Source organism: Schistocerca americana, chromosome 7, assembly GCF_021461395.2.
Source record: "Schistocerca americana isolate TAMUIC-IGC-003095 chromosome 7, iqSchAmer2.1, whole genome shotgun sequence".
Classification (NCBI taxonomy): domain Eukaryota; kingdom Metazoa; phylum Arthropoda; class Insecta; order Orthoptera; family Acrididae; genus Schistocerca; species Schistocerca americana.
In genome coordinates this window covers 269455882-269480632 of record NC_060125.1, presented here as the reverse complement: position 1 = coordinate 269480632, position 24751 = coordinate 269455882, and the positions used below count along the sequence as shown (strand labels likewise).

Below are 24751 nucleotides of genomic sequence, written 5' to 3'. Positions count from 1 at the left end.
GCTTAAAGATGCTTAATTTCGAGAATTGGTTTCGTGTATTCGCATGTGCGTTTTACAAATTCCTATTTTGTCTTTTTCTTGGCATTGAAGGTGAAGAAGTATGGCGATAAGAAAGTGGTGGTTCCAGCTTTCATGGTAGCCGGTAGAACTTTTTAAAGATATCTTCAATCGTGTTTCACAAAATCTCTGTCCATTATAAGTATCCACGTAGGTATGTTCCACATCACCTTATGAACCATTCGATCCATTTCAACTAAAACTTGGTAGACACAGCACTTAGTATCAGCAAATAAATATTGTGGATGTAAAATCCACCAAACTCCCATTATGAAGATAAGGTGATGAAGGACAGAGAATGGGGTGGAGGAGATGGACAAAGAGAAGGGAGGATAAGGAGGTGGACATAAGGTGGGGAGGGCGCGGATATTGACAGAGTGGTGGGGGGAGGTACATATAAAGGGGGGGGAGGAAGAAATGGACAAGGAGGAACAGGTGGAATGGATAGAGAGAGGGGGGATGCGGAAGTGGTTGAAAGAGGAGAGAAGACATTCACAGAGAGCGAGGTGGAAGGACAAGATACAGAGGTACAGAGGGGAAAAGGATATGGACAGATTGTAGGGAAGAGGAGATGGACATACAGTGGGGGAAGGAGGAGAAGGACAGAGAGAGGAAGTCAGAGACTGGCTAACAGAAGATTGGAATAAATACACTCCTGGAAATTGAAATAAGAACACCGTGAATTCATTGTCCCAGGAAGGGGAAACTTTATTGACACACTCCTGGGGTCAGATACATCACATGATCACACTGACAGAACCACAGGCACATAGACACAGGCAACAGAGCATGCAAAATGTCGGCACTAGTACAGTGTATATCCACCTTTCGCAGCAATGCAGGCTGCTATTCTCCCATGGAGACGGTCGTAGAGATGCTGGATGTAGTCCTGTGGAACGGCTTGCCATGCCATTTCCACCTGGCGCCTCAGTTGGACCAGCGTTCGTGCTGGACGTGCAGACCGCGTGAGACGACGCTTCATCCAGTCCCAAACATGCTCAATGGGGGACAGATCCGGAGATCTTGTTGGCCAGGGTAGTTGACTTACACCTTCTAGAGCACGTTGGGTGGCACGGGATACATGCGGACGTGCATTGTCCTGTTGGAACAGCAAGTTACCTTGCCGGTCTAGGAATGGTAGAACGATGGGTTCGATGACGGTTTGGATGTACCGTGCACTATTCAGTGTCCCCTCGACGATCACCAGTGGTGTACGGCCAGTGTAGGAGATCGCTCCCCACACCATGATGCCGGGTGTTGGCCCTGTGTGCCTCGGTCGTATGCAGTCCTGATTGTGGCGCTCACCTGCACGGCGCCAAACACGCATACGACCATCATTGGCACCAAGGCAGAAGCGACTCTCATCGCTGAAGACGACACGTCTCCATTCGTCCCTCCATTCACGCCTGTCGCGACACCACTGGAGGCGGGCTGCACGATGTTGGGGCGTGAGCGGAAGACGGCCTAACGGTGTGCGGGACCGTAGCCCAGCTTCATGGAGACGGTTGCGAATGGTCCTCGCCGATACCCCAGGAGCAACAGTGTCCCTAATTTGCTGGGAAGTGGCGGTGCGGTCCCCTACGGCGCTGCGTAGGATCCTACGGTCTTGGCGTGCATCCGTGCGTCGCTGCGGTCCGGTCCCAGGTCGACGGGCACGTGCACCTTCCGCCGACCACTGGCGACAACATCGATGTACTGTGGAGACCTCACGCCCCACGTGTTGAGCAATTCGGCGGTACGTCCACCCGGCCTCCCGCATGCCCACTATACGCCCTCGCTCAAAGTCCGTCAACTGCACATACGGTTCACGCCCACGCTGTCGCGGCATGCTACCAGTGTTAAAGACTGCGATGGAGCTCCGTATGCCACGGCAAACTGGCTGACACTGACGGCGGCGGTGCACAAATGCTGCGCAGCTAGCGCCATTCGACGGCCAACACCGCGGTTCCTGGTGTGTCCGCTGTGCCGTGCGTGTGATCATTGCTTGTACAGCCCTCTCGCAGTGTCCGGAGCAAGTATGGTGGGTCTGACACACCGGTGTCAATGTGTTCTTTTTTCCATTTCCAGGAGTGTATTTTTTTATTTACCGTATGGTCTTTAGGTAAAATACTAAATATAATACAATAACACATTTAATTTAAAACTAGACGTCTAAATTTTAATATAATCAATCGTTCGCTGCCATTGGGACATCGTCGAAATCTCCACAGTAGACCCAGTGAAACATTTTGTAACAGTGTGAGGAACGGTTCGCCTGGCTGCCCCACACTCGGAATTTGGAGATGGAGTGTTAGCCCGCCTATGAAGAGAGTCCATGCATCTGCCATGATTAATGCGTATTCTGTTAAGCATTGTCAATTTTCTGCGCCACTGGTCAAAGGCAGTGGGTTTCCTTCTTATGCAGGGCAAGTTCTCGCAATGTGTAGACCAAGCCTCTGTCCAGCTTCGTTCCCATTTGTCTGTTAAGTTGAACTGAGACGTGTGTGGTTCCATGGTTGTTTTCATGGATGGTTTTCTTGATCGAAGCCAGTTTCTTTCTAGGATAGCCGCAGCTTAATGGGTAGGGAGTTGCGGGTTGCCTTCTGTGAGTTTAAACTTCTTAGTGTACCACTGATAATTCTCATTTTGTTCAGATATGCGTCGAGTTTGCGTCTGTGCGTTATAGAGCCATACAGGGGCACCATAATCCTCAGTAGAGTAGACAAGTCCAGGTGCTGAACGGCACAGAGTTTCAGCAGCGAAGCCCCAGGTTGTTCCACATAGGTTTCTTCCTGTTTCGTATCTCCGCAGCGGTTTTTTCCAGATGCTTCCTGTAGAACAGTGTCCGGCCCAATGTTACGCCTAAATATTTTAAGTACAGATCATGGTGAAGTAGCCCGCCAGCAAGATAGTCCTGGAGCTGTCTATTCGCCTTTCTGTTGCACAGCCGTCTCTATCTTGGTCCGGTAATAAATAAAAACACAGTTTCAAAATGGTTCAAATGGCTCTGAGTACTATGGGACTCAACTGCTGAGGTCATAAGTCCCCTAGAACTTAGAACTACTTAAACCTAACTAACCTAAGGACAACATACACATCCATGCCCAAGGCAGGATTCGAACCTGCGACGTAGCGGTCGCGCGGTTCCAGACTGTAGCGCCAGAACCGCTCGGCCACTAGCGGCCGGCAACACAGTTTCAACTGATTTGTCCTTTTAAAGGCAAGTCAGGTAATGCACAAAACAAAAGACAAAAAACAACAGATTTCTACTTCATGCGATTAATTTGTACTAATTTCGCAAGCTTTCCATTGACGAGTTCTTCTACATTCTTAATTTGGATTTTTCACTATTTGAATAAAATTACTTGACTTTTCAGCTGCATTTTATACCATTCGGAATTCGTATCCATTTTTTGCACACTCGTGAAACTTCTTGAAATTGGTGGAATGCATCATAATGACTGCAGTCAGAGCAGATTTAGGGCACATTCGACACAAGCTGCGATGGGCGCCAAAGGCGCCACAACTTTTAACATTTCAGTACAGGACTTAACACAATTAGTAGCGGCAGCTTGGGGCACCAAGCTAAGAAGTGGACCAGAATTGTCCAAGTGCAAGATTTTTATACATTAGTATAATAAGTAGTAGCGAAAACTGATGGCCTTTGGTGAGCCAGCCATGACAAAATTCTTCCATTGGTGAACAAGATGTATGAGATAGGCGAAATACCCTCCGACTTCAAGTAGAATATAATACACACATTAAAAAAAGTTTTGCGTCACCCCGGGTCCCAGAACTCATGAAGACAGACGTTGACTGTGGATATCGTATCACAGACACAGTTCCTTAGACTGTTCAGAGATGTTACTAAACGCGCCCAAAGATGTAAACAACCATGCACGAGCAGCGCCTATTAGACAGCAACGCCACCATGTTGAATAATGCTTTTCGTACAGCCACAGGACGTCGTGATACGACTTAAACTGTGCGCAATAGGTTGCATGATGCGCAACTTCACTCTAGACGTCCAAGGCGAGGTCCATCTTTGCAACCACGACACCATGCAGTGCTGTGCAGATGGGCCCAACTACATGGACCGCTCAGGACTGGCATCACGTTGTCTTCACCGATGAGAGTCGCATATGCCTACAAGCGGACAATCGTCGGAAGCATGTTTGGAGGCAACTCAGTCAGGCTTATCGCCTTAGACACACCGTCCAGCGAGGGCAGCAAGGTGGAGGTTCCCTGCTGTTTTGGGGTGGCATTAAGAGAGGCCGACGTACGCTGCTGGTGGTCATGGAAGGCGCCTTAACGGCTGTACGATACGTTAATGCCATCCTCCGATCGATAGTGCAACCATATCGGCAGCATATTAACAAGGCATTCGTCTTCATAGGCGACAACTGGCACCCCCATCGAAAAAATCTTGTGAATGACTTCCTTCAGGATAACGACATCGCTCGACTAGAATGGTCAGTATGTTCTCCAGACATTAACCCTATCGAATATGCCTGGGATAGAATGAAAAGGGTTGTTTATGGATAACGTGACCCCACTCTGAGGGATCTACGCCAAATCGTGTTGAGGAGTGGGACAATCTGGACCAACAGTGCCTTGATGAACTTGTGGATAGTATGCAACGACGAATACAGGCATGCATCAATGCAAGAGGACGGGCTACTGGATATTAGAGGTACGGTGTGTACAGCAATCCGGACCACCACCTCTGAAGCTCTCACTGTATGGTTGTACGACATGCAAAGTGTGGTTCTCATGAGCAATAAAAAGGGCTGAAGTGATGTTATATTGTTATGATGATTTTCTGTACAGGTCCCGGAACTTTCCGAACCGTGGCGATGCAAAACTTTTTTTTGGTGTATGTAATTCCAATCCCGAAGAAAGTAGGTGTTGACAGGTGTTAAAATTCCTGAACTATCAGTTTAATAAGTCACGGTTGCAAAATACGAGCATGAATTCCTTACAGACGAATGGAAGAACTGGTAGATGCCGACCTCGGGGCAGATCAGTTTGGATTCCGTAGAAATGTTGGAAAACGCGAGACAGTACTGTCCCTAGAACTTGTCTTACAAGATAAGTTAATGAAAGACAAACGTACCTTTCTATCATTTGTAGACATAGAAAGCTTTTGACAATGTTGACTTTAATACTCTCTTTCATATTCTAAAGATGGCAGACGTAAAATACTGGGAGTGGTAGGCCATGTGCAGTTTGTGCAGAAACTAAATGGCAATAATAAGAGTCGAGGGGCACGAAAGGGAAGCAGTGATTGAAAAATGATTGAGACAGGGTTGTAGCCTATCCCCGGTGTTATATCAATCTGTATATCGAGCAAGCAGTAAACGAAATAAAAGGGAAATTTGGAGTAGGAACTAAAATCCACGGAGAAAAAATAAAAACTTTGAGGTTTGGTTCAAAATGGTTCAAATGGCTCTGAGCACCATGGGACTTAACTGATGTGGTCATCAGTCCCCTAGACCTTAGAACTACTTAAACCTAACTAACCTAAGGACGTCACACACATCCACGCCCGGGGCAGGATTCGAACCTGCGACTGTAGCGGTCGCGCGGTTCCAGACTGTAGCGCCTAGATCCGTTCGGCCACGCCGGCCGGCATTTGAGGTTTGCTGACGATATTGTAATTCTGTCAAAGGCAGCAAAGGACCTGGAAGAGCAGTTGAACGGAATGGACAGTGTCTTGAAAGGAGGATGTAAGATGTGCATAAAGAATAGATAGCGAGGATAATGCTACGTAGTCGAATTAAATCAGGTCATACTGGGGGATTTAGATTACGAAAAGAGACGCTTAAAGTAGTAGATGAGTTTCGCTATTTGTAGACAAGATAATTGATGAAGGTCGATGTTGAGAGGATATAAAATGCAGACTGGCTATCGCAAGGAAAGTATTTCTGAAGAAGAAAAATTTGTCAACATCAAGTATAGATTTAAGTTTCAGGAAGTTCTTTCTGAAAGTATTTGTATGGAGGGTAGCTATGTATGGAAGTGAAACATGGAAGATAAATAGTTTAGACAAAAAGAGAATAGAACCTTTCGAAATGTGGTGCTACAGAAGAATGCTGAATATTATATGGGTAGATCACGTAACTAATGAGGGGGTACGAAACAGAATTGGGGAGCAGAGGAATTTGTGGCACAACTTGACTAAAAGAAGGAATCGGTTAGTAGGACATTTTCTGAGGCATCAAGGGATCACCAATTTAGTATTGGAGAGAAACGTGGAGGGTATAAATCGTAGAGGGAGACCAAGAGATGAATACACTAAGCAGATTCAGAAGGATGCAGGATGCAGTAGTTATTCGGAGATGAAGAGGCTTGCACAGGATAGAGTAGCATGGAGAGCTGTATCAAACCAGTCTCTGGACTAAAAACCACAACAACAACAGCGAAAACTGACACGGATGAAAGCAGAAGAGAGAAAAGGAGGGAGAATGAGAGTGTCAAATAACGTTTATTTTGTGATGAAAAATGTTCTCGAGCCGGCCCTGACTGCCATGCGTTGTAAGTGGCCGGTAAAGCTCACACAACTCAGGAAGTCCGTCTTTAACTGCTGTAGAACAATGCTGGATATAATGACAGCCAAAGCAAACTAAATGTTCTCTTTGTGCCATTTACGTCTTTCTTGAAATTATAATCTTTGTTAGGTTGCTATATATGCAGTGAAATCTTATACTTTAGGCAGTAATAAATCTCCTTTCTTTCAACGCAATTTCCAGCATCGGAAATACTGACCCCTTGCAGCAAAGCACACCAAGCTTGCAGAGGTGATTTCTGGATCTATGTTTCCTCCATCAGTACAATCACTGGGCTCTGTAGAGAAGTATTTGACTGTCGCGTACCTTTTCCTTATGGTATTACATTATGGTAGTATATTTTCAAATCACTGACTTTAATTTTTCATTAGTTTACGGAATACAAAAAACTTTCAATACTGGTCACTCTTTTCACTCTATTCTCTATGCTTTTTCAACTCTGTGTACAAAATTATAAATAACCCACATTCACGCACCACTGCTCACTTACAACTCACTGTTGATTATGGGGAAAATGGAAGAGTGTCTGAATCGTCCTATCAAATGTTCAGTGGTGAGAACGAAAATATGGAGTATAAATGGAAAAAAATCAAAAGTATACTTCAGTATGCCTTAGATAAAGATGTTCTGAGCGTGGTCTAAAGGGATGGGAAAATAGCACAGTGATGTAATAGCCGGGTTAGAAAACTGCTCTGTAAACAACGAAAGCTTCATCTCAGATTCAAGAGAAATCAAAACACAGCTGATAAGCAAAAGCTGAAAGAACTGTAAGTAGCATAAGGAGAGGAGTGGGAGTGGCATTCAATTACTTTGAAAGCAAACTTTTGTCACCAGATCTCAGTATAAATCTTAAGAGGTTATCTTCTTATGAAAAACCAGTAACCGGTTTGAAATCATTCGTTGATATACTCAGAGGCCATATTGGCACCCAAACGGGAGAGAGAGGACGGCGATATACTGAATTCGGTCTTCCGAAATTGCATCCTTTCGATTATCGTGCGAACGTTGAAATGACAGAAATTGAGATCGCGGAATAGAAAAGGAATTATAGAAAAGGAATTTCAATCCCTTAGTAGTGGGAGGACATCAGGACCAGATGAGATACCTATAAGTTTCAACAAAGATTGTGAGAAATAACGTGCTCCCTTTCTAACAGCAGTTTATCGTAGATCGCAGGAGCAACAAAGGGCACCAAGCGCCTGGAAAGGAGCGGTGGACATTTCCATTTTCGAGGACAGACGTAAGACGGATGCACACAATTATAGACCTTACCGAGAACCGTAGCAAATTCTGAGCCAACCTCAAACAACTAAGCGGATCGAAGACTTCCACCCCAATCCTCGTCGACCAGCCTCGTATGGCAAAAGAAGACTAGACAGATAAAGAAGAAGTTCTAAATTTCACGTTTAAAAAATCATTCACTCAGGAGGATTGTACAAACATACCATTCTTTGACTGTTGCACAGAACGCAATATATGGAGGATAAAGAAATACACTACTGGCCATTAAAATTGATACACCAAGAAGAAATGCAGATGATAAACGGGTATTCATTGGACAAATAAATTATACTAGAACTGACATGTGATTACATTTTCACGTAATTTGGGTGCATAGATTCTGAGAAATGAGTACCCAGAACAATCACCTCTGGCCGTAATACCGGCCATGATACGCCTGGGTATTGAGTCAAACAGAGCTTGAATGGCGTGTACAGGTACAGCTGCCCATGCAGCTTCAACACGATACCCCAGTTCCTCAAGAGAAGTGACTGGCGTATTGTGACGAGCCAGTTGCTTGGCCACCGCTGACAAGCCGTTTTCAATTGGTGAGAGATCTGGAGAATGTGCTGGCCAGGACAGCAGTCGAACATTTTCTGTATCCAGAAAGGCCCGCACAGGACCTGCAACATGCGGTCGAGCATTATCCTGCTGAAATGTAGGGTTTCGCAGGGATCGAATGAAGGGTAGAGCCACGGGTCGTAACACATCTGAAATGTATAGTCCACTGTTCAAAGTGCCGTCAGTGCGAACAAGAGGTGACCGAGACGTGTAACCAATATCACCCCATACCATCACGCCGTGTGATACGCCAGTATGGCGATGACGAATACACGCTTCCAATGTGCGTTCACCGCGATGTCGCCAAACACGAATGCGACCATCATGACGCTGTAAACAGAATCCGGATTCATCCGAAAAAATGACGTTTTGCCATTCGTGCACCCAGGATCGTCGTTGAGTACACCATCGCAGGTGTTCATGTCTGTTATGCAGCGTCAAGGGTAACCGCAACCGTGGTCTCCGAGCTGGTAGTCCATGCTGCTGCAAACTTCGTCGAACTGTTCGTGCAGATGGCTGCTGTGTTGAAAACGTCCCCATCTGTTGACTCAGGGATCGAGACGTGGCTGCACGATCCGTTACGGCCATGCGCATAAGATGCTTGTCTTCTCGACTGCTCGTGATACAAGACCGTTGGGATCCAGCACGGCGTTCCGTATTACCCTCCTTAACCCCACCGATTCCATATTCTGCTAACAGTCATTGGATCTCGACCAACGTGAGCAGCAATGTCGCGATACGACAAACCGCAATCACAATAGGCTACAATCCGACCTTTATCAAAGTCGGAAACGTGATGGTACGCATTTCTCCTCCTTACACGAGGCATCACAACAACGTTTCACTAGGCAACGCCGGTCAACTGCTGTTTGTGTATGAGAAATCGGTTGGAAACTTTCATGTTGTAGGCGTCGCCACCGGCACCAACCTTGTGTGAATGCTCTGAAAAGCTAATCATTTGCATATCACAGGATCTTCTTCCTGTCGGTAACATTTCGCGTCTGTAGCACGTCATCTTCGTGGTGTAGCAATTTTAATGGCCTGTTAAAATGCAGCCCAAAAAGTAGAAAACCAGTTTCTTAGCTTGCCCTTACCGCGATATGATGAATGGCTGTTTGCTCTAAATGTAGAAAATGTAAGTTAATGAAGGTGAGTAGGAAAAACAATCCTGTAGGGTTCGAATACAGTATTAGTGGCAGGTCATTTGACAAAGTACAGACGATTATATAAGTAGGGTGTAAAGTTGCAAAGCGATATTAAATGGAATGAGCACGTAAGGTCGGTAACAGTGAGGGTGAATTGTCGGCTTCGGTTAACTGCGCCTGTTTTAGGAATGAGTAGCTCGCCTAGCAAGGAGATCGCTTACAGTACACTAGTTCGATCCGTTCTCGAGAACTGCTCCAGTATTTGGTTGGTTGGTTGTTTTGGGGAAGGAGACCAGACAGCGTGGTCATCGGCCTCATCGGATTAGGGAAGGATGGGGAAGGAAGTCGGCCGTGCCCTTTCAGAGGAACCATCCCGGCATCTGCCTGGAGTAATTTAGGGAAATCACAGAAAACCTAAATCAGGATGGCCGGACGCGGGATTGAACCGTCGTCCTCCCGAATGCGAGTCCAGTGTCTAACCACTGCGCCACCTCGCTCGGTGCTCCAGTATTTGGGATCCCCACTATGCACGCTGCTAGATCCGTTACAGGTAGGTTCGGTCAACACGCAGGTAATATAGAGATGCTTCTTAAACGCAAATGGGAATCTCTGGAGATAAGATGTTCTTTGCGCGAAACGTTGTTGAGAAAACTCTGAGAAGCGTCATTTGCGGCTGACTGCAGAGCGTTTATATTGCGACCAACGTCGCGCAAAGATCGAAAAGACGAGATAAGAGAAATTAGTGCTCATAGTGAGATATATAGATAGTCGTTTTTTCCCGTTTGCGTCTGCGAGAGGAACAAGAAAGGGAATGACTAGTATTGTCACAAGGTACCCTCGGCCATGCACCATATGGTGGCTTGTGGAGGGTCTATGTGTGTAGGTGTAGATGTAGACGCAGATGAAGACGTAGACCTCTTACATATATACTAGTTTACGTATATACTAGTTTGGACTGGCAACTTCATATAATTTTATTACAGCTTATTACTGATGCCCGAAGTTTCTTGACACGTACGTAATCATTCTTTTCCTACGACCCATGATTTGTTCACAAATTTTTAAATCCCGAGTACTCTGACTATAGAAACGCAAATTTAATTTTGCATTTTCAGTCACACAGGTGCCGTACTTCATATAAATTTTCAATAATGGTGCCATCCTATAAATTTTTTCATTAGTCTAGCTCATTTTATAACTCACATTACATATGTTTGTATCATTTCACATAATGAGATGACTATAGTTTTTACATTCTACCAGGTATATGTTGCACTGTGGGTCGCTCACTGTATTTTGTCGGTTCCTCACACACAGGAGAGAAAACATTAGTTTGGTATGAAGCACATAGTATTCTGACGATTCCTCAGAAGTGGGTGTGAAATGCTTTACTATATTTTTAAAAGAAATGACATGTGTTTCTATCCACAATTTCCGGGTTTTACATAAAATAACTGGTTATGTTTTCTGACTTTTGAATTAGGCAGCACAGATACTGAAATAATATTCAGGTAAGTAGCATAATATATTAAAAACGTTGATTATAGAGAAAAATCTACCAGTGAGTTAGATATTAACATGCTGTTGCCTCAAAATCTTCGTCATTGATTGAATTTTAGAGCAGAGGACCTACGTATTTTTACTAGATACGTATATACTGACACTTTTTATTCAGTTCATAACATTTAGACACAAAGAAATACTCTCAAACACAAGATCATTTGCATCTGCTTCGTAACGATATGACTCCTTAGCTTCAGCCAGCAAATCCACTAATGTAACCCCGAAAATTAAGTCCGGAATTTTTTGTCTTTTATAATAACTTTACCTGGGAAATGAAATATTACTTCAATTCATATATTTTTCGGTGAAACGAAATACTTGACAAGAGTTCACCATTGTAACAAAGAAACCTTTACCTAAAAAAACTTAGATGAACTGAACAATAGTCCAGAAGTCTTCTGCAAATGGGCGCCGCCACGAATCATCTGGTAGACATAATGGTTTCTAAAAAACATGCGATCTGCATCACCTCCAGCCCAAGTAATAAACAACCACTAAACAAGGTTTGTCCCTCTTTCAAATGTTTCAATTCATTTCTGACATATGAAGTCACGGACCTGCAACCGTAAACTAAACAAATTAAGATTGTTGTTGTTGTGGTCTTCAGTCCAGAGACTGCTTTGATGCAGCTCTCCCTGCTACTCTATCCTGTGCTAACTTCCTCATCTCCCACTACCTACTGCAACCTGCATCCTTCTGAATCTGCTTAGTATACTCATCTCTTGGTCTCCCTCTACGATTCTTACCCTCCACGCTGTCCTCCAATACTAAATTGATGATCCCTTGATGCCTCAGATCCCTTCTTCTAGTCAAGCTGTGCCATAAATTTCTCTTCTCCCAAATTCTAGTCAATACCTCCTCATTAGTTATGTGATCTATCCCTCTAATCTTCAGCATTCTTCTGTAGCACCACATTTCGAAAGCTTCTTTTCTCTTCTTGTCCAACCTATTTGTCGTTCATGTTTCACTTCCATACATGGCTACACTCCATACAAATACTTTCAGAAACGACTTCCTAACACTTAAATCTATACTCGATGTTAACAAATTTCTCTTCTTCAGAAACGCTTTCCTTGACATTGACTGTCTGCATTTTATATCCTCTCTACTTCGACCATCATCAGTTATTTTGCTCCCCAAATAGCAAAACTCCTTTCCTACTTTAAGCGTCTCATTTCCTAATCTAATTCCTTCAGTATCGCCCGACTTAATTCGGCTAAATTCCATTATCCTAGTTTTGCTTTTGTTGATGTTCATCTTATATCCTCCTTTCAAGACACTGTCCATTCCATTCAACTGCTCTTCTAGGTCCATTGCTGTCTCTGATAGAATTAAAATGTCATCGGCGAACCTCAAAGTTTTTATTTCTTCTCCATGGATTTTAATACCTACTCCGAATTCTCTTTTGTTTCCTTTACTGCTTGTTCAATATACAGATTGAATAACATCTGGGATAGGCCACAACCCTGTCTCACTCCCTTTCCAACCACTGCTTCCCTCCCTCGACTCTTATAACTGCCTTCTGGTTTCTGTACAAATTGTAAATAGCCTTTCACTCCCTGTATTTTACCCCTGCCACCTTCAGATTTCGAAAGAGAGTACTCCAGTCAACATTGTCAAAAGCTTTTTCTAAGTCTACAAATTCTACAAACGTAGGTTTGCCTTTCCTTAATCTATCGTCTAACATAAGTCGTAGGGTCAGTATTGCCTCACGTGTTCCAATATTTTTACAGAATCCAAACTGATCTTCCCCGAGGTCGGCTTCTACCAGTTTTTCCATTCGTCTGTAAAGAATTCGTGTTAGTATTTTTCAGCCGTGACTTATTAAACTGATAGTTCGGTAATTTTCACATCTGTCAACACCTGCTTTCTTTGAGTTTGGAATTATTATATTCTTCTTGAAGTCTGATTGTATTTCGCCTGTCTCATACATCTTGCTCACCAGATGGTAGAGTTTTGTCAGGACTGGCTCTCCCGAGGCTGTCAGTATTTCTAATGGAATGTAGTCTACTCCTGGGGCCTTGTTTCGACTTAGGTCTTTCAGTGCTCTGTCAAACTTTCCACGCAGTATCATATCTCCCATTTCATCTTCATCTGCATCCTCTTCCATTTCCATAACATTGTTCTCAAGTACATCGCCCTTATAAAGACCTTCTATATACTCCTTCCACCTTTCTGTTTTCGACTCTTTGCTTAGAATTAGGTTTCCATCTAAGCTCTTGATATTCATACAAGTGGTTCTCTTTTCTCCAAAGGTCTCTTTAATTTTCCTGTAGGCAGTATCTATCTTACACCTAGTGATATAAGTCTCTACATCCATACATTTGTCCTCTAGCCATCCCTGCTTAACCATTTTGCACTTTCTGTCGATCTCATTTTTGAGACGTTTGTATTCCTTTTTGATTAGGTTTAGATTTTAACAAAAGATTTTAATTAAGATTAGTATCAATATACCCAGGGGAGTTGAGGATTTAAGAATCTTCTTGCTGGGAATTGCTTTTGCGCCAAAACTACAAAACATATGCAGGTCTCAAAGTTGTTACGGTTATTGAAAGGAGCAGAAGGCCTCAAAGAACTCACCCTTGATGTATTCAACCTGCGCTGAGGTGAAATACGGCAGCCTGGAGAAGGGCCGACCCTCGGCAGCACTGTTCTCGTCGATGCGCGTCCGCATCACCTCAGGGTAGTCACCCTCCTGCGAGTAGATGGGGTGCGCGAACCAGCCGAGCTGCAGTGAATAACAACACTTGTTCGTCACACGACAGGCCACAACACACGCAAATTGGTTCTCAGTTACTGCATTGTGATTTGTACGATACATTCAACACTATTCACAGTCACAAATACAGGGTGTTTCAAAGTCTCTGGGGAACGACTTTTGTTGGAGACAAAATGTTCTTTGTCACTTCCCGACAGCGTTAGGCGTCTTCTGTTTTGGGTTATGCCCCTGAGGGGCGGCTGGTTGGTGGCCCGATGGAGCGCGCGTATGCCTTACACGTTGCCTATCGTACAGTCAAAATGTTGAAATGTGTGTGAAATCTTATGGGACTTAACTGCTAAGGTCATCAGTCCCTAAGCTTACACACTACTTAATCTAAATTATCCTAAGCACAAACACACACACCCATGCCCGAGGGAGGACTCGAACCTCCGCCTGGATCAGCCGCACAGTCCATGACTTATTATACAGTCATCAGCTGTGTCTACAGGGTCCGGTAAAATGACCTCCCGTATTTGGAGAGGCCGCAGTGTGACCCGTGGTGGGGATACAGAGGATGAGGTGGTATCGACCTATAGCGGTTTATATGACGTTTCCAGCAGCCGCAACGCATTGTCTAGGTGAGCATCGCGTGTTTATTAAGGAGGAGTATATTCATAATGCTGATTCTGTTATTACTATTCAGCGAGCATTTCGCATTCGGTTCGAGCTCGGCCGAAATGATTCTCTTCTTGACAGAAAAACTGTTCCAGTTTGAGTCGATATTGCAGTGCCTGTGTCATTCCGAATTACACGATGCAAAGTTCCTTTGGGCATGCGTGCATGCATATAGGAACAGACACTGCAGCAACTACAGCCATTATGAAATACCTTAAATGTACTCGCACATGCGAATATTGACAACCATCAGTTGTATAATAGAATGACGATGAAAAATTTGTGCCGGTCCGTGAGTCGAACCCAGATTTCCCGCTTATCGCGAGCGGTCGCCTTGCCATTTGGCTCTCAGAGCAGCAGACTCACGTCGAGTTTCAAATTTCCATGTGTCGTCAAGTATCTGTGTACATTCTGTGCCCGTACATCCATTATGTATATTCCCATACAGGGGAGACATTTTACTCGAAAGTCTTTTGCTCGGTGTTGGCGGATAAACACGATATTGCAGTGCCTGTTGAGCCGTGGTAAAAATTGCTGTTTTGAAGAGCGCGCCGCAGCGCGATGTGTGAAGCAGTCGCCCTCCGTTTCTGGCGGTGGCGCCCCTGTGGCAATCGCAGCTTTTGTGTCTCCCCCTGGCTGGGAAAGGGGAAAGGTTGCCTGTTCACGTGCATTTAAGGGACGCTATGAGCTCGCCAGTTGGTGAGTCTGGAGTCAGTCTGGGTCAGTCTCTCGTCCCCAGCTTGCTAGTCTGTCTCTCGTCCGAATTTGTGGAGCAGTGAGGGAACTCAACAAGTGGTCGCCCGGTCGGGGGCTTAGTTCCTGCATCTGAGTCTGCGAGTTAGGCCGCCAGTCTGCTCGAGTTGCTCACGCAACGGTCATTGGCAGTTGGATCGATCGGTTGGTCGGTCGCGCACTGAGACACAAGATGACTTGTCCGCCTTGAGCGTCGGCGCATGTGAGGTCGCCACGTCAGTCCAGTGGGCCGCGCCGTATAGCGAGGGGTAGTGGCTTCGCGGCCCACACGAGAGCAACAGGAGTCAACCCACGACATCGGTCTGGCCGGTGCGAGCTGCGACGCCATGAGACGGGGGATAGGCGCCTTCCTGCGTCCGTTGAAGCGGCTGGCAGCGGACGGTTCGTGAGAGCGTTTTGGGAATGCCGCGCCAGGTCATCGCCACAAATCTCAGTTTATTAGAAGTTAAGTGATTGGTTATATGTTGTTTCATTTACTTGTTAAATTCTAGTTGTTTTCTTGGTGGGGTCACCAGCCGCTTTGTTTCGGGGTCGTCCCACCATTATTCTCCGTTTGCCCACCCGCGGGAAGGTGGTTATTTATGAATTTGGTGGTCCGTTTTTACCTTGTGGAGTAGGGGCGGTTAGAGCAACCTGCTGTTCGGGTTGTTCGGTAATCGGCCTATCAATCTGCGGTACGTTAATAGCTACCTCTGTCATGTTTGTCGGATTCGGTGTGTTAACGAATTTATTGCTTGAAGTGTAACGGCCTAATTCCTGAAATATGTTTTTATCTTGATTATCATCTTGAGAGGTGGCATATGTGTACTGTAGAGCATGTTTGACCAATCTTGTATAGTTTTATGTAAGATTGCATTTCATGGGCTTGATAAATCGCTAGTAAATAAAGTAAATTCTTAAGGAAAAGTTTTGAAAGTAAATTCACGGTTCACCTGCGTTATTCCGAATTGCATGTCCGAAGGAACTTTGGATCGTAATTCGGAAAAACAAAGGCACTGCAATATCGTATTTATCCGTCAGCACCGAGCAAGCGACTTTCAAGTAAAGTGTTCCCCCCTTGTATAGGAATATACACTACTGGCCATTAAAATTGCTGTACCAAGAAGAAATACAAATGATAAACGGATATTCATTGGACAAATATTTTATACTAGAACTCACATATGATTACATTTTCACGCAATTTGGGTACATAGCTCCTGAGAAATCAGTACCGAGAACAACCACCTCTGGCCGTAATAACGGCCTTGATACGCCTGTGCATTGAGTCAGACAGAGCTTGGATGGCGTGTACAGGTACAGCTGCACATGCAGCTTCAACACGATACCACAGTTCATCAAGAGTAGTGACTGGCGTATAGTGATGAGCCAGTTGCTCGGCCACCATTGACCAGGCGTTTTCAATTAGTGAGAGGTCTGGAGAATGTGCTGGCCAGGGCAGCAGTTGAACATTTTCTGTATCCACATAGGCCCGGACACAACCTGCAACACGCGGTCGTGCATTATCCTGCTGAAATGTAGGATTTCGCAGGGATCGAATGAAGGGTAGAGCCACGGTTCGTAACACATCTGAAATGTAACGTCCACTGTCCAAAGTGCCGTCAATGCATACAAGAGGTGACCGAGACGTGTAACCAATGGCACCCCATACCATCACGCCGGGTGATATGCCAGTATGGCGATGACGAATACACACTTCCAATGTGCGTTCACCACCATGTCGCCAAACACGGATGCGACCATCATGATGCTGTAAACAGAACCTGGATTCATCCGAAAAAATGACGATTTGCCATTCGTCCACCCAGGTTCGTCGTTGAGTCTACCATTGCAGGCGCTCCTGTCTATGCTGCAGCGTCAAGGGTAACCGCAGCCATGGTCTCGGTACTGTTAGTCCATGCTGCTGCAAACGTCGTCGAACTGTTCGTGCAAATGGTTGTTGTCTTGCAAACGTCCCCATCTGTTGACTCAGGAATCGAGACGTGACTGCATGGTCCGTTACAGCCATGCAGATAAGATGACTGTCATCTCGACTGCTAGTGATACGAGGCCGTTGGGATCCAGCACGGCGTTCCGTATTACTCTCCTGAACCCACCGATTCCATATTCCGCTAACAGTCATTGGATCTCGACCAACGTGAGCAGCAATGTCGCGATACGATAAACCGCAATCGCGATAGGCTACAATCCGACCTTTATCAAAGTCGGAAACGTGATGGCATGCATTCTCCTCCTTAGACGAGGCATCACAACAACGTTTCACCAGGCAACGCCGGTCAACTGCTGTTCGTGTATGAGAAATCGGTTGGAAACTTTCCTCATATCAGCACGTTGTAGGTGTCGCCACCGGCGCCATACTTGTGTGAATGCTCTGAAAAGCTAATCATTTGCATATCACAGCATTTTCTTCCTGTAGTTTAAATTTCGCGTCTGTAGCACGTCATCTTCGTGGTGTAGCAATTTTAATGGCCAGTAATGTACATATTGGATATACGAGTACAGGATGTAGACACATGACTGAAGACAAATGGAAGTTTCGGTCTCGCCGTGAGTCGTGCTCGGATAGCCAAATGGTAAAGCCAGCGCTCGCGATAAGCGGGAAATCCGGGTTCGAGTCCCGGTCCGGCATTAATTTTCATTGACGTCATTCCATTATACAGCCGAAGGTTGTACACATTGGTAACTGCGAATACTGCTAATGTATTTAGAGCACGAGGTTCTATAGTAAAAGGAAAATCTACTGGCCGATTTCGGACTGTAACAACGCCGGAGAAAGTGGCGCGTATGAGAGCGTCCGTCCAGCAACCTCGGAAGCGTTCATCACGTAAACATGCAGTTGCCCTGGGATTGTCATAGGAATGTAAAGGAGGATCTTGCACAGATTAGAGGCGCCATGTCACGGATTGCGCGGCCCCTCCCGCCGGAGGTTCGAGTCCTCCCTCGGGCATGGGTGTGTGTGTGTGTGTGTGTGTGTGTGTGTGTGTGTGTGTGTGTGTGTGTGTGTGTGTTGTTCTTAGCATAGATTACTTCAAGTAGTGTGTAAGTCTAGGGGCTGCAGACCTCTGCAGTTTGGTCCCTTAGGAATTCACACACATTTGAAGATTTGAAGCGGCTTTCCCCGTCGGACGTTCGAGTCCTCCCTCGGGCGTGCATGTGTGTGTTGTCCTTAGCGTAAATTAGTTTAAGTTAGATAAAATAGTGCGTACGCTTAGGGACCGATGACCTCAGCAGTTTTGTCCCATAAGACCTTACCACAAACATTCGAACAGAGGTCTTGACAAAATGATTACCCAAAAACAAAGAGGGGGAGATTTTGAAACTCGCAGAGCTTTGTGCGAGGAAATTCTTCGACACTTTCCTCCTCGTACTGTTCTGATTTATCTTGATGAAACCCACTTGCACTTCTCAGGTACTGGAAACAAACAAAATTTCTGATACTGGGCAGCAGAAAACTCTCAAGGACTTCACCAACAACCACTTCACAGCAATCTGTGAGAGTTTTGTATGCCGTTGCTGAATTTGATACGTGGGGATAGTGTTTCATTCACAGAAGATGACGTCAAGGTAAGGTTAATTCATATGGCTACTGTCATCTGATAAGAGACATTCATCCGTCCTAAAATAAATCAGTAATTTGGGGACCAGGAAAAGGGAGAAGTCTGGCTCCAGCAACACGAAGCCAATCTCACATTTCTCGGCGTTCTCTAGAAATTTTCAGATATTTGTTTCCTGGACGTCTTCCCTCTTTGCGAGGAGAAATCGCCCGGTTCCCAAGGTCACCCGGTTTATTGCCTTGTCGTTTTTTTCTGTGGAAACACGTGAGGGCTGAAGTGAACAAATATCGCCGCACAACCTTGCAAACTCTGAAGGAGCCAATCACCCAGGAAGTGTCTGCCATTCCACCGGAAGTGATACGAAGAACTACGGACAGCTTCCTGGAAGAATCTGTCAGTATATCAGCATCGGAGGACGCCATTTACCAGACATAGTTTTTAAAACAAGTTAATGTAAAATAGTATAGCATTGTTGTTCACTAATCAAAGTATTTTCTATGTATTTTTTTATTTGCTTATATTAACCTTCTGAAATACGGGAGGTCTGTTTTCCGTACATTGTAAATATATATTAATATTCCGCAAGTCCCCCTTCCCTATTTTATTAGCGAAGAGCGCGTGGAAAGAATGACTGTCGGTATATCTCTATACTGGCTCTAACTTTTCGAATTGTTTCGTTGTGACCATTTTGTGAGACGTGTGTGAGAGGAATTAGTATATTGCCCGACTCTTACCGGAAAGTACTCTCTCGACATTTCAGTAGTAAATCTCTCCGTGATGCTTCGTCCGAAAGGTGCAGGTCCAACCAAATTTAAAGTTCCTGATTCACTTCTAAAATATCCTTCTCCGCTTACAGACATACCTTTTTAGGATTTTCTTGTTATAAATTGCCCTGTCAATTTACTGAGGAAGAGTTCATAGCACATCAGGTTAGTAGACCATGCTGCTTCGGTGATATCTTGTCGTCCCAGGAGTGTCGAGAACTGAGGAACGTCTTGTGTCGCCGGGAAGCGTCAGTGAGCGTTTTCTTTCAAACAAAAAGTGTTCCTCATGACGTGGTCTATCACGCCTAGACGCATGATGCGAAGATTTTGGAACACCCCTTACCTTTTTGTAGTATCACCTCAGGCTGAGGGAAGATGAAGCTGGCTCTGAGACGTGTCACATCCGCGAAGTAGCACTCTCTACTCTCTCCGTCCGAACAGGTTTCATATGGCTCAACGGGACCGACCGACAGCCATGTCATCCTTTGACGGTAGTGTCACTGAACGTGGCGCTGGAGAGACACGTGGTCAGAACACCGATATCGTAGCAGTTGTCAGTTTCCTTGACCGTAGCCACCACTTCTCAGTGAAGTAGCGCCTCAATTGACCTCACAAGCACAAAGTGCATCCCACTTGCCAACAGCGGTTGGTAAACCTGGACAGTCACTCATCCAAGTGCTAGACAAGCCCGAAAGCGCTGAACTTCGGTGATCTGACGGAAATGGCTCCAAAAAATAAGATGTAACGTAATTAATCTGAACATTCGACACGTTTCGATTGTTCCACATGTACATTCACATACATACTCCGCAAGACACCATACGGTGTGTGACGGAATTTACCCTGTACCTCTACCAATATTTTCTTTTCCTGTTCCAGTCGAAAACAGAGCCTTCGTACGAGCCCTAGTCTCTTTAATCTTCATGGCCCTTGCACAAAACGTTCATTGGCGGCAGTAGAATCGTTTTGCTGTCAGTCTCAAATGCCTTGCATAAAAGTTCTCGGTTTACTTGCCGCGTCAAATTTGGATAACATCCCAAGCTTTCGATGACTACCTCCGTCATCTTCGTCAGGGGTAACACTGACTATCGTGGACCGGTGAGGCTTCCGCTTTTATGAGCAGTAGACAGCTTCGCATTGGCTGGATGACGTCACGGTGAAAACGGCGCGTACCGAGGTGGAGGCCTCTATATCCATAGATTTCGTTTGCGCGCTTTCTCCAGCGTTGCTTGCAGCGCCATCCATCGCAACAGGCGGAGAACTGCGAGAAATGTAAAAAGTCTCCCTCTGCGCTCTTTCTTTATCAATTGCGCGCTTCCATGTATTGCTGAGTGCATAACCGGAATCCCTGTTGAAAATATTTTCACAGAGTCTAATTTCAACTGCTTCCCTAATGACAGAGTCCCAATAGTTTGAAGCGTGAGCAAGTAGTCTTGTTTCATAGAATAAAATCTTATGTTTATTTAACAAACTGTGCTCAGCCACCTCTGATTTTTCTAGATACCTGTTTTTCAGGTGACGCTGATGCTCCACACAGCGATCGGCAACAGTTCTTATAGACTGGCCCACATAATTTTTGCCACACTGGCAAGGAATGCTGTAAATTCCCGGTACTCTCAGGCCAAGACTATCTTTCACGGGTCGCAACATCTCCTTAATCTTCCTGGGTGGCCGGAAGACTGGTCTGATTCCCTGCCGGCTCAGGACTCTGCCGGTCTTGCTGGTCGTTGCACTGCGGAATGGTAGCCGCGCGATGTGTTGGTCCTCTTCATCTGTTCGAAGAGCGTCCTTCCTAGGTTTCTTCACCAGAGTGGATCTGATATCACGATCGGAATATCCATTTTTTCTGAATACCATCGTCAGATGGTTAATCTCGGAGCCGAGATGATCCTTGTCCGAAATAGTCCTTGCTCTGTGTACCAAGGTATTCAACATAGCTCTCTTCTGAGCTGGGTGGTGAAAACTACGTGCGTTTAGATATAAATCTTTATGCGTCGGTTTTCTGTACACAGCATGTCCGAGACGTCCATCTGATTTTCGCTCCACCAGCACGTCTAAGAAGGGTAACTTCCCATCCTTCTCCACCTCCACTGTAAATCGTATGTTCTGATGTATACCAATCAAACGATCAACAAACTGCTGCAGTGCCTCATTGCCATGTGGTCAGATTAAAATTTGACGCGGCAAGAAACCGAGAACTTTTTATGCAAGGACTCCCCAGGGAAGCGTCCTGGGACCTCTGCTGTTCCTGATCTATATAAATGACCTGGGTGACAATCTGAGCAGTTCTCTTAGGTTGTTCGCAGATGATGCTGTAATTTACCGTCTAGTAAGATCATCCGAAGACCAGTATCAGTTGCAAAGCGATTTATAAAAGATTGCTGTATGGTGTGGCAGGTGGCAGTTGACGCTAAATAACGAAAAGTGTGAGGTGATAAACATGAGTTCCAAAAGAAATCCGTTGGAATTCGATTACTCGATAAATAGTACAATTCTCAAGGCTGTCAATTCAACTAAGTACCTGGGTGTTAAAATTACGAACAACTTCAGTTGGAAAGACCACATAGATAATATTGTTGGGAAGGTGAGCCAAAGGTTGCGTTTCATTGGCAGGACACTTAGAAGATGCAACAAGTCCACTAGAGAGACAGCTTACACTACACTCGTTCGTCCTCTGTTAGAGTATTGCTGCACGGTGTGGGATCCCTACCAGGTGGGATTGACGGAGGACATCAAAAGGGTGCAAAAAAGAGCAGCTCGTTTTGTATTATCACGTAATAGGGGAGAGAGTGTGGCAGATATGATACGCGAATCGGGATGGAAGTCATTAAAGCAAAGACGTTTTTCGTCGCGGCGAGATCTATTTACGAAATTTCAGTCACCAACTTTCTCTTCCGAATGCGAAAATATTTTGTTGAGCCCAACCTACATAGATAGGAATGATCATCAAAATAAAATAAGAGTAATCAGAGCTCGAAAAGAAAGGTTTAGGTGTTCGTTTTTCCCGCGCGCTGTTCGGGAGTGGAATGATAGAGAGATAGTATGATTGTGGTTCGATGAACCCTCTGCCAAGCACTTAAATTTGAATTGAAGAGTAGTCATGTAGATGTAGACTCCGTCGCGAAAGACTTCGTAATCATATTAGTCTCAAATGCTGAGTCTCTAAATTTTCTCAATAGTGCTTCTCGAAAAGAACGTCGCCTTCCGTCTAGTGATTTCCAAAGCATCTCTGTAATACGTAGTTGTTCGAACCTACCGGTAACAAACCTAGAAGACCGCCTCTGAACTACTTCGATGTATTCCTTTAATTCGACCTGGTGGTGATCCCAAACACTCCAGTAGTACTCAACAATGACTCCCACAAGTGTCCTATTTGCTGTTTCCTCTACAGATGAACCACACTTTCCTAAAATTCTGCCAATAAACCGAAGTCGACCATTCGCCTTCTCTACTACAGTCCTTACAGGCTCGTTCCATTTCATACTGCTTTGCAACGTTACCCCTAGGAATGTAATCGACGTGACTGTGTTAGGCAGCACACTACTAGTATTATACTCGAACATTATCGGATTGTTTTCCTACTCACCTGCATTAACTTACATTTTTCTACATTGAGAGCTAGCTGCCATTCATCATAGGAAATAGAATTGTTTTTTCTAAGTCCTCTTGTATCCTCCGATAGTCACTCAACGACGACACTTTCCAGTGCATCACAGCATCATCAGCAAACAGCCGCAGGCAGCTGCCTACCCTGTCCGCCAGTTCATTTATGTATATACAAATAAAATTAACAGCCGCTCTGTCAGACCTCCCTGGGGCACTCTTGACAATATCATTGTCACTGACGAACTTCGGCCGTTGAGGAGAGTATACTGGGTTCTGTTGCTTATAAAGTCTTCGAACCGCTGTTCTTTATGCTTGCACCTTCTTTAACAGTCCGCAGTGCGGCATCGTGTCAAATGCTTTACGGAACTCTAGGAATAGGGAATTCGCCTGCTGAAGTTCATCCACTGTTCGAAGGATATCATGTGAGAAAAGTTAAAGCTTAGTTTCGCAGAAATGTCACTTTCTGAAAATATAAAGTGGACAGACACTTTTTCCTCTCAAATAAATTTATTGTATTCGAACAGAGAATATGGTCAAGAAATCTGTATCAAGCCGATGTTGAGGACATTGGTCTGTAATTTTGTGGATCCATTGTGCTACCCTTCTTATATACAGGAGTCAATTGCGCTTTTTTTCCCAGTCGCTTGGAACTTTGCACTGGGCTCGAGATTCGTTGTAAATGCAAGATAAGTAAAGGACGAATGCTGCAGAATACCGTTTGTAAAACCGAACTGGGATTCAGTGAGGACCTGGCGACGTATTTGCTTTCAACTCTTTCAGTTGTTTCTCTTCACTAGGGATTCTTATTATTATGTTCTATCCCAGTATATTAGCAAGGAAGATGTCATTCGAATTAGAACATAGGTACTAGTGGGTCGCTGTGAAGTTTCACTTGCAACAGCATGTTGTGAAGGTCGATATCCGACACATCTTAAGTAGAAAAACTTGGAATTGCGATCCCCTTTTCAGTATTAGGACACCGACTGTTAAACTCTCAAACAGTACCCACAAAGTGTCGATATTTGGTTTAAGTACAATGAATGAATATAAGAGTGAAATTCTAGAAATTAACGCCTTAAGCATTAAAATACATATTTGCATTTCTTATAAAAGTTCAACACTTCACGTTCTCATACAATGCTTAGGATCATAGTGTTAGATAATTAGCTATCAAACATGTGCAGCCTTCAACTTACTTCGAACTGATTGCATCTGTCGGCAGCGTCTTTATTCTCCTCTGAATCGTCCTTCGGTATGCAAAAGTCTTGGTTCAGCGTTATGCTGACCCTTCCTGAAAACAGACAACAGAACACATGAGTAACAATATGTCTTAAATTTATACACAACTGAAGTCGTTTTTGCTAAAACTCGCCACAACGTTTCTGAGCATTTGAGGCAAGTCAGGATATGGTGGTTTTGAATACTTTCTATCTGTTCCCTATGGCTATGAGTAAAAAAATTTTCTCAGGCTATTGCCCAGAATGTTCCCTCATTAAGTTCACCATATTGCGGTTACTTCCCAGATATCATCATAATCTGAAAA

The 24751-nt window shown here is 44.7% G+C and overlaps 1 protein-coding gene across 1 annotated transcript in view; it reads right to left on the bottom strand.

Annotated features, from left to right (window-relative positions):
• The window catches only part of LOC124622393 (myrosinase 1-like), a 121483-nt gene that overhangs the window by 40182 nt on the left and 56550 nt on the right, over positions 1 to 24751 (bottom strand). The window contains exons 6-7 of the mRNA XM_047148082.1: positions 24405 to 24499; positions 13736 to 13883 (exon numbers count right to left, since the gene is read on the bottom strand). Coding sequence (XP_047004038.1) covers positions 13736 to 13883; positions 24405 to 24499 — 243 coding nt within the window. The remainder of the gene's footprint in view (positions 1 to 13735; positions 13884 to 24404; positions 24500 to 24751) is intronic.